This window comes from Sarcophilus harrisii, chromosome 5, assembly GCF_902635505.1.
Source record: "Sarcophilus harrisii chromosome 5, mSarHar1.11, whole genome shotgun sequence".
NCBI classification, from domain to species: domain Eukaryota; kingdom Metazoa; phylum Chordata; class Mammalia; order Dasyuromorphia; family Dasyuridae; genus Sarcophilus; species Sarcophilus harrisii.
The window spans coordinates 104,128,224-104,138,762 of record NC_045430.1 but is presented as its reverse complement, the minus strand read 5'-3'; the positions used below and the strand labels follow the sequence as shown (position 1 = coordinate 104,138,762).

Genomic DNA, 10,539 nt, shown 5'->3' with positions numbered 1-10,539 from the left:
TTTGTTAGGTGCTCAATAAAACAAGATTTTGATTTGAGACCTCTGGGAGGAGTCAAAGGATATGCTTTCATCCTTTTCCTATTTTTAAATCCAATTCTTTTCCTTGTCCTTCCAATGACTTTCTTCTTATTCCTCCACCAAAAAAATGCCATGAATCACTTGCTCTTTATATTTTATAAAACTGAATAAAACCATCATTCATAGCTAAGAAAAATGAAAGGTTGTACACACAAATAATCCTATACATGGGGTTTATTTATTTTATCTTGTATTCCAAATACTTTTCTTACAATACATAGTTTGATGTTTCTTTTACATAGAAGATGCAGGCAACATTTCACATTTATGGGAATTGATGTAACAATACCACAGAATAACAAAATTAAAGAAGGATACCTCATAGATTAGTTGAGGAGGGGAAGCAAATTCAGGACACAGTACAGAGGGGTCAGCTTCTTTGCAGCAAGATGCAGATAATATTATTCCTATTTCTCACAGTTGTTGTCTGGACTATTCTAGGTACTCAAATGTGAAGAATAGAGAAAAAAAAAAAGGAATGCTTACAATAAAGACTCATGCTCATTCATCCAGTTAATGGTTCCCTGAGAGAAGAGGGAGGTTTAGATACATTTGAACATAGGTTAACACCCAAAATGTCCAGATATCAATATCAACCTTCCATCACAATTCATTATCTAGTAAGTGGTTTAGGGAAGAGACGGGGGGGGGGAGGGGAGGGAGGGAGGGGGAAGGTGTCATATCAAGTATAACCAAAATTGAATACTTAAGGTGGCAGGCAAGCACATTATCAGGAATTCACATAAAACTTTCTTTCCAGCTTTTATATTTTTGTAATTTAACCAAAAAAGAAGCATAGCTCTCTGCTAAAAATGATCTCAATTGCACATATACTCTGAACAAATGTCTCACATATTTATGCCTAAATATAGATAGTCAATCTGAAAGCCTGGCTATACTGGAGAAATATGAAATCCTTAGATCTCAGCAGTATATGACCGGGAACAGCCAGGCCACAGGGACCATTACAGAGCATGGCTCAAATTAGATTTTGGAACCCTTTCCAACAACTGGATCTATGTAAAGCAGAGAAAGATCCTCATTCAAAATAGGACCTAATACTACTACATCCTTCAAAGTAGATACAAACTCCAGATGACCTGGAACATCTTATCCTACTAGGATATTTTTAGATCAAACTGGATACTCTTTCTTCCTTTCTCTGTGCCAAATTGGGATTCAGACACAAGCTAGTCTGCAACTGACTTTCATCACAGGTATGGGTCAAGTACTTGGAGAAGCAGTATACCCAGACTGGCTGCATTCAAGCAGTACATGGTACATGTCGAAAGTGACTGACCTTTTTCTATTATGTCATATGACTTTCACTGGGAAAATGGAACACGTGCTCTTTCAAATTTAACAACGTTATCAGTGAAATACCTGAAGTTATCAGAAGATAAACATAAGGGAGAACTACTGAAAATGTCAGTGAAGACACATTATAAAACAGCTCAAGGGAGGAAATGGTCCTTCTACCTGCTCCTTGACTAGGATTTCCTATGATATGTCACATCCATTGTGGGTATGGGTCAAAGTATCCACTGAAAGGTTTAGCGCAATAAATAACCCTATTGTAAGATAACTTATTAGAATCTACACCTATTAAGAAAAAAGGAAGGGAACAAAAAACTGGAGACTACACCAATGAACTTGCTATTTACAAAATTACAGTATTTACACAAGAACATCACAAAATATATACAAGCTGTTCCATGGCTCTAAATGGAACTACATATCAAGGCTCAAGGTTTTAAGAGAGGGGTTCAAGAATAGCTTTTCCTTCCATAAGGATTTTGTACAACAATGCAAAAATATTGTTCATATATAGAAAAAGCAAGAAGAAATTGTAGGAAGAAAGCAGATTCAATGAGGGAAGTGTACCACTCATTAGGAAAAGTCAGTGTAATATAAGGAAAAGAATATGAAACTCAACTCTTCCCAACTTTTAGCATTTTTATGACCAGTAAGAAGTTTCCACTTATTCATGACATCACAACAGAAACAGTGGATCATCTCTGACATACTGAAAACCAATATATTAAGGGGCTTTATCGAAGATAATTCACTTGAACTTATTTCTCTTATTCTGCTTGTGATAGTAATGTAGCTCTTTCCATAGCCTCTGGATATCTGGATGGGAAGTTTAGAAAGAACGGATGGAATGGATAAGAATAGGCAATATTCTCATATTGTTTTAAATTGGTGCCAATGATTGACAAATGAGATAGTTCAAGATTGACATGGGTGAGGAGGAAGTGAAAGGTCAGAAAAATGGTGACCCTAAGATAAGTGGTAGGAAATTTGAAGGAGCAGAGATGACCAAATGGCCCAGATATGTTTCACATGTTTCACATGTGCAAGGAAATTAGAACTACATCTAATAAACACTCCACATTTCAAAACCCAAAAAGTAACACAAAGCAAAAAATATTTCCTGGATATAACTACTTCTCTGACACTTCTCAACATTTCCTTATAAATTACATATTCATTCTCATTCATTCTCTCCCTCACCCATCTCCTTTCTGTGTGTGTGTGTGTGTGTGTGTGTGTGTGTGTATCTCTTCCCCCCTCCATGACTCTGTGTCTCTGTCTCTGTCTCTCCCTCTCTCTTCCTCTTTTTCCCTCTCCCTCTCCTTATTCTTTTCCTTTCCCCTCCCCCACCCCATAAGGTTTACATTTTTAAACGACCCACAGAAAGCTTGTGGATGGTTCTGATATGAAAGTCAAGAAGGAAAGCTAAACATATCATTGCTATTCAGGTGAAACCATTATAAAAGTGTAACAGCCTGCTCTCCAAAATGCTCTGTGTTAATTAGACAAAAGTGGCAAGACAATGTGGGGAAAGAAGCTTCCTTTTGCTTTCTCCATATACCTGACTTTACAGATTTGACTGAGAAGATTCTAAGTTAAAGAAAGGGTCCTCAATTAGTCCATTTTGAAAGTGGAGGTAACTTCAGATTAAACCTAGAGAAAAACAAGAATATATGTTTTATTTTAATTTTGCTTTGAGATGAAAATTTTTGGATTTATTAAAGTAATAATAATAGCTCACATTTCTATGCAGCTTTAAGATTTGCAAAGCATTGTGCATGCATTATGTCATTTTGTCCTCAACAACACAGTTATAAGGTAGATAGTATTATTATTCCCATTTTACAGTTAAAAAAAAACTAAGGCTCAGAGAGATAAATGATTTGTTCAAAATCACACAGCTAGTGCATGAAGGTCTGAGTCTAAGTCCAACACTCTATCTTTTTACTAGATCTCTAAATACAAAACTTCTATTTTCCATATTCTTAAGTCTATGGTTGTACTTCTATTTTTCTTTTTTACCCAGTAATCTGCTACTGAGTTTTTCCAGGGGGTGCAGAATCTTCTAGGAAACAGGGCTGACCACAAAGAACTTCACTCTGAGCATCTAAGTATTCAAAGATAATAATATCAAGAATTTCCATAGCACAGTAAAGTTTGCAAAGTGCTGGATATTATTGGCAAATCTCATTTCATCCTCACAACAATTCTATAAGGAAAGTATTATAATTCATCACTGAATATATAAGAAAATAGAGTTCCAGAGACCTAAAGTGATATACTGTAGTCACACAGTTGGTAAGCATCAGAGGAAGGATATGAACCTATTGTTTTCCTGACTCCAAGTCCAGCATTCTTGCCAGGATCTCAATAAAGGTCTCTTCTAACATTCTTTTCCTTTTTTATAAAAAAGCTGTCCTAACGTAAAATGGATTCCTTTAGGAAGTAATGAATTCCTCATCACTGGATATCCTCTGATACTTGGGGATTTTGTAGAAGGAAGGTTTCTATTCAAGTATAGGTTGGGCTAGATAACTACCCATGTGCTTTCCAAAGTCCTCTATTCTATGATTTTATGGTTCTGATGATCTAACTACACTTAATTCCAATACTTGCCAAACTTTGTTTTTTTGTTTGTTTGTTTGTTCGTTTTCACAAGGGATCCACTTACCTTCTGTGAACTGACAAACTTGATCCTAGAAAGGAATCTTCTTAGTTCTCCCCGGCCAATTTTGGGAGTGGTCTCCTTTAGCAGAACAACCTGGCTTTCCATCAAGGCCCACCTTAAGTTCACCTTGCTGACAACTAGAGGTCTTGGATGGTTTTCAGACCCAGGCCCTGTTTTCCTGATAACATAGAAGGCATCTTTCCAGACATCATTAATTCCAACTGTGAAAAAACAAAGAAAATAACAAGTAACGTAAGGAAACATGTTCCTTCTTTTAGAAGGAGAGTCTCTTATGTACCAATTGGAAGTGTGAAAAGCAGAATACAAGTTTTCCAGAGGCCTTATAAGAGGTGGGAATTGGTGAGGTAACTATGGTTTAGTAAGAAAAGATCACTGGATAGAGAGTAAGATCTTGTTTAAATCCTGAATTGATCACTTATTAATTGCATCATTGTGGAAAAGTTTCTACCTTTCTGAGACAATTTCTTCATAGGTAAAATGGAAATAATAAAACCTTCACTAACAACCTTATAGGATTGTTTTTAAAATCAAATGAGACAATGTGTATTAAATTTGTTGTAAATCTTAAGATGATATGAAAACATATGCTATTATTGTTTTATTATTATTTGTGCCAACAATTAGAAGAAGAAATCAGCAGAGAAATGAACCAACCACTGGATTAGAAAGGTTGAGAATTGTAATACTGGGTTGGCAACCTAACACTTATCCAGTTATTACTTAGTTTGACTCACCTTTAAATAAGCATCATAATACAGTCATGACTTTTAATTATCATTATTATTTACTATTTTTGAGTTCTTTTAATGTGCTTGATGGTGATGTTAAAAATTAGTTCAGTCATACTATATAAAAAAAATTTTTACCAACATAGGGCACTTAAAAATATTGAAAGAACATAAAACAACCAATAGGCATTTCCTCTATGAACAGTATATTGTCTCCTGTTTAATGGAATGAAATATTTGCCTATGTTAGAAGATCTGAAGAGTGAAAACAAAAGCTAAAACATTCCAATAGAGTCACAAATACTAGCACTGGCTTCAACCTCAGAGGAAACAGTTGGAAAATGGAAATGGAAAGTCTGGCTTCCAGAGGGCAGGAAGGTATAGAGAAAGATAGGGAAGGAAACTTAGCCAGTCTGGTTACAACTCAGGTATGAAGATTACTCAGGACTAATAACATGAAAGAATAGGCTGATGAAGAAAAGAGAATGTAATTGCAATTCAACAGGCAACAGTGGCTAACTTTCCATGACTTTAGTGAATTAAATTCCCATTCATCCTGAGATGGCAAAGACTAGAACAATTACCCAACATCCTATTAAAATATCTTTTCCCTCTATAAATTCCTTTCTCTTTTAAAAATTCTCTAAGCATCACTTATCTCATGATACTTACTCTGAAGAACTCTCAACTTATTTGAACTGACTTCTCTGAATATGAATATTTTTAAATGAGAATTTAAGAATTTAGCTAATGCTAAAGAAGTCAACATTGTAAGTATTTTTTATATTTATGCTGCTGCTCACAACAGGAATCAAGCAAGAGTGTGTCATTCAATGTTGTTAATAGGAAAAAAAACTCAAAGGGATATATTCTAAAAATGATGGTTCGATGGAATAGATTTTTTTTATGTAACAAGACAATATTCTCCCCGTGTATGCTGACTCTCCCATCAGAAAACTCACTTGCTGAAGCATTTACAGTGCCTGTGTCATTAGCCAGATCCAGGAGGAGTGTGGGGAAGGTTGGATGTAGAAGATAAAGATGGTGGAGTCCAGGTAGTTCAGGTTCTGAGTTGAGATCCTAAGAAGAAAAGAAAGAAAAATAGAAGTATTAACTCCCTCGTTTAATGCTGACCTACTACAGAAAGCAGAGAAGAAATCTGTCTAAGATATAATTCTTTTCATAGTTAAAGTCTAAAGCTTGATTTCTTCCTATGAGAAAGATCTTAGATTCTGACACAAACTCCAACATGTCCAGAAGCAAAATGCTCTAGTTCCTCATTATACAAAAGTATTCTGACTGACCACTTTATTTCCACTACTGTTTTTTACAGCTGAAAAGTGTTTTCTCATGAAAAAAACTCAACAATTTCTTAAGTCAATAGTAATTTCTTAAAGAGTAGCAAGCTGCCTTTGGACATAAAATGCCCTCTTTCACAGGCTTACTCACTGAATCAGATGGTGATGCTGATAAGCCTTCAGCCCAAAAGAGAAAAACAGATTTTTGGTCTGATGTCATCACTGAAGTAGCTGCTGATTCTTTCATGTGACATGGGAGACTGTTATTCCAAATGATTACACCTGAGTTACCATCAACTACAATCACCTGAAAAGAGAAATCATGGAGTAAGTATGTTATGTACTTAGAAAAATATGAGGAATTAGAAAAAGGAATATTGACATTGAAAAATATACAATATAGTAACAAGTGTCGCTATTTAGCTGGAATGAACGAAAAGGAATATTAGTAAAGCAAGAGCTTTTTGAAGCCTGTCTCTGTAACCCTAGTAAGATACCAGGAAGAGAAATGTCTTTCTGTAATCCACAGAAAATGCAAAAGAAACTCCTATTTAGCATGGCAGGGCTGCTAAACTGTGTAGTTTAGGGGTGCCAAACATAAATATGAATTGCTGCCTATGTTCCAGGTACTGTGCTAAGAGCTGGGAATAAAAAGAGACAAAGGACAATTCTTGCCCTTAGGAAGCTTACAGCCTAATAGGGGAGACAACATGCAAACAAATATGTCTGAAGCAAGCTATATGCTGGATAAATAATTAATAATTAAGAGAAAAAACTGCAAATTAAGAAGAGCTGACAAAGGTCTCTTGAAGGTAGGTTTTCATTAAGAACTTTAAAGAAACCAGAGACATCAGTGATCAGAGCAAAGGAGGGAGAGCATCCTGGTATAGGAGATAGTCAGAGAATGCTCAGAGCTGAGAAATAGACTGCCTTGTTTGGGGAACATGCAGGAGGCCAGTGTGACTGGTTTGAAGAGTACATGTTGGGGAGTAATGTGAAAGAAAACTGAAAAAGGCAGGGGGTGGTGATAAATTATGAAATGCATTGAATGTCAAACAGAGCATTTTGGATTTGCTTCTGGAGGCAATAGAAAAATAGAAAGCCACTGGAGTCCACGAATAAGAGAGCAACATAATCAGACCTATACTTTAGGAAAATCACTTTGGTGGCTAAATGGGAAAGGATTGGAGAGGGGAGAGACTAGAAGCAGACTGCTGTGACAGTACATAGCTATCTCTAGTTGTCCTGATCTATATCTGGCCACTGAACCCAAATGACTCTGGATGGGGGAAGTGTCACTGATCACACTTAAATCCAATTCACTTGCGTGTCATGGCATCACCTTCCTGATGTCATGGTTCTCATTCAGAAAAATGGTCAATAGTGCAGATGATGAGGGCCTGCACTTCGGTACACATACATATGTAAAACCATTATACATGTGCTTCTACTTATCAGTTCTTTCTCTGGATGCAGAGAACATTTTCCTTCCCATGAACTCTGTAGTTAATTCTAGTATCTATGAGAGTCAAAAGAACCTAGCTGCTCAAAAGTTATTCTTAACACAACAGTGTTGTCACGTCATGCATTTCCTGCCCTCCTTATTCTAAGTGTTCCGCCGTCCTTTTTCCTAGCTCTTCTTTCTGAACATCTGCAGTTTCTTGTAGATCTCACCAGTGTCCGTAGGCATTCAAGCATCTTCTCTCCTTCGGTAAAGGAGGGAAACTCCTAAACTCCTCTCCTACTTTACCAAATGCTGACCAAGTATCTCATAAGAGTCTCAAATTCAACAAGCCTAAATAAGAATTCATTTTTTCCCTGCCTAAAACTTGCCATTTCCTAAATTTCTCTATTTCTATTGAAGATACCACTAGCCTTTCAATCACCTTGACTCTTCCTTCTCCCACACTTCCTCCTACTTTCCACCACCAGTCAATAATTGTTGTGGTGGGAGCAATATCCTAAACCTCTGACCTCTACATATGTATATTAGGCTAGTTAGTTTGAAATTTTTTTTTCCTTAAAAGATATTGAAATCATTCTCTCAACTTGATCATCTCAAGGAACTAAAAGTTCAAACTACAGATATCCCTTCCTGGTTACCTGAGAATAACACAGCTTTTTTTTTTTTTTTTTTCTGATGTCTGGCCAGTGGAACTCAGAATCTTTCCCCCAAAAAACTACCCTTTTTTTGGAATTCTGAACTTTACAAAATTAAATACAAACATCTCCACATATAAAGAAGAAAAATATTTTGCATCAAATTATGAATCTGCAGGCCAGTTCCAATGGTCATGTGATATAGAGAGCCATCTGCACCTAGAGAGAGGACATGAACACTGTATGGATCACAACATAGTATTTTCACCTTTTTTTGGTTGTAGTTTGCTTGCATTTTGTTTTCTTTCTAATTGTTTTCCTTTTTGATCTGATTTTTTTTGTACAGCATAATTGTGGAAATATGTATAGAAGAATTTCACATGGTAAACATATATTGCTTTGTTTAACATATACTTGCTGTCTAAGGAAGGGAGTGGAGGAGAAGGGTGAAAAAAAATTGGAACACAAGGTGTTTCAAGGGTAAATATTGAAAACTATCTATGCATATGTTTTGAAAATAAAAATCTTAATAAAAATACATTTAAAAAGAAATTATGAATATGTGTTACAAACAAGTCTATATTAAATTTAACATGGTAGCAGTAATGCTATCCTGTTAGTCTCTGTCCCCTTCCAAACCTCTTTCTGTTGAGTATTTTTAAAATGTTTCATTGATGCTTTTTCTTCTTTTCTTCCTTTTTTGGGGCATCTCTATCATTACCACAACACTCTTCTATAACTCTATCCTTACTCCCAGAAATACATTATAATTAATAAGAATATTTAAGAAAAAAGAAATCCACACAAAAGGCATGTCTGACAATATGCCTAATTCTTCACCTGTGTTAATGACTGAGGCACCATTATCTTTCCATTCATCCAGATTCCCATCCTTATCTCCCTGCTCTTCCTCATCTCACATGTCCTATCAGTTGCCAAATCTTGTCACTTATACTTTCACAGATCTCTTCTCTTTCCATTCCCAGAGCCCCTGGCCTAATTCTAGACCTCATCACTGCTTATCCAGATACTAGTAACAGCTTCTGTTCCCTATTTCATTTCCCTCACTCTAATTCATCCTCCCCATAACTACTGCAATGATTTTTCCTAAAACCCAATCCTGTTCATATCTTGCCTCTCCTTAACAAGTTCCAAAAGCAACTATACTCAAAGGGCTATCAGACTATGCATACTCTTTGATCCAGCGGTGTTTTTACTGCAACCATATCACAACAAAGAGGTCATAAAAAAGGGGAAAGGACCCCACAGGTGCAAAAATGTTTGTGGCAGCACTTTTTGGGAAAATGAGTGGAAACTGAGTTGAGGAATGGCTGAATAAGATATGGTATGTGAATGTTATAGAATATTATTGTTCTTTAGGAAACAATTAGCAGGATGATTTCAGAGAGGTCTGGAGAGACTTGCATGATGCTAAGTGAAATGAGCAGAGCCAGGATTTCATTGTACATGGCAACCATAAGATTATATAATGATCAATTCTGATGGACATGGCTCTCTTCAACAATCAGGGGAATCAGGCCAATTTCAGTAGTCTTGTGGTGAAGAGAGCCATCTGCATCCAGCGGGAGGACTGTGGGAACTGAGTGTGGATTACAACATGGTATTTTCACCTTTTTTGTTGTTGTTTGCTTTTTTCTTTCTTTCTTTTTTTCTATTTGATCTGATTTTTCTTGTGCAGCATGATGAATGTGAAGGTATGTGTAGAAAGGTTGCACATGTTTAGCATATATAGGGTTGCTTGCTGTAGTGGGGAGGGGATGAGAGAGAAGAAGGACAGGAGTTTAACAATCTACTATTATAACATTATAACATATTTCCATTATAACATGTTTCTCTTCATGCATTCTATCATCTAGTCAAACCTGCCTTCTCTCTTTATACATGCTATGCAACCTCTAGTCTTCTGCCCTTGTGGCCCATCCTGTCTAGAATGTACCCTATTCTAATCTCAACCTCTTAAAATCCTCAGTTTCATTCAAGGCAAAGCTCAAGTTCTCCCCTCTACTTGAAGCCTTTCCTAATCCCCACAGCTCTAGTGAACTCCCTTCGCTAAGTTATATTTTATTTATTTTGTTTTTCTTTATGTAGATAAAGGACATCTCCTAAAGCTACAATGGAAATTCCTTTTTAGGACAAGGATTGCTTCATTTTTGTCCCCAGGACACTGCACATAGCATGCCCAATATAATAAATTTTTATGCACTATTTGATTGCCTGTGTTTGGAATGCACTCTTCATCTGTCCCCTCATCTCCCTCTCAAAATTCTTCTCCTTCTTTGAAGTTCAATTCAGATGCTTTTTCATTCCT

General features: G+C 36.2%; 1 protein-coding gene across 1 annotated transcript in view; it reads right to left on the bottom strand.

Moving 5' to 3' along the window:
* Positions 1 to 234: 234 nt before the first annotated feature.
* The window catches only part of FAM234B (family with sequence similarity 234 member B), a 32,550-nt gene continuing 22,245 nt past the window's right edge, over positions 235 to 10,539 (bottom strand). The window contains exons 10-13 of the mRNA XM_031938225.1: positions 6,262 to 6,417; positions 5,775 to 5,892; positions 4,067 to 4,284; positions 235 to 3,048 (exon numbers count right to left, since the gene is read on the bottom strand). Of these exons, the coding sequence (XP_031794085.1) occupies positions 3,043 to 3,048; positions 4,067 to 4,284; positions 5,775 to 5,892; positions 6,262 to 6,417 (498 nt within the window). The 3' untranslated portion in view covers positions 235 to 3,042. The remainder of the gene's footprint in view (positions 3,049 to 4,066; positions 4,285 to 5,774; positions 5,893 to 6,261; positions 6,418 to 10,539) is intronic.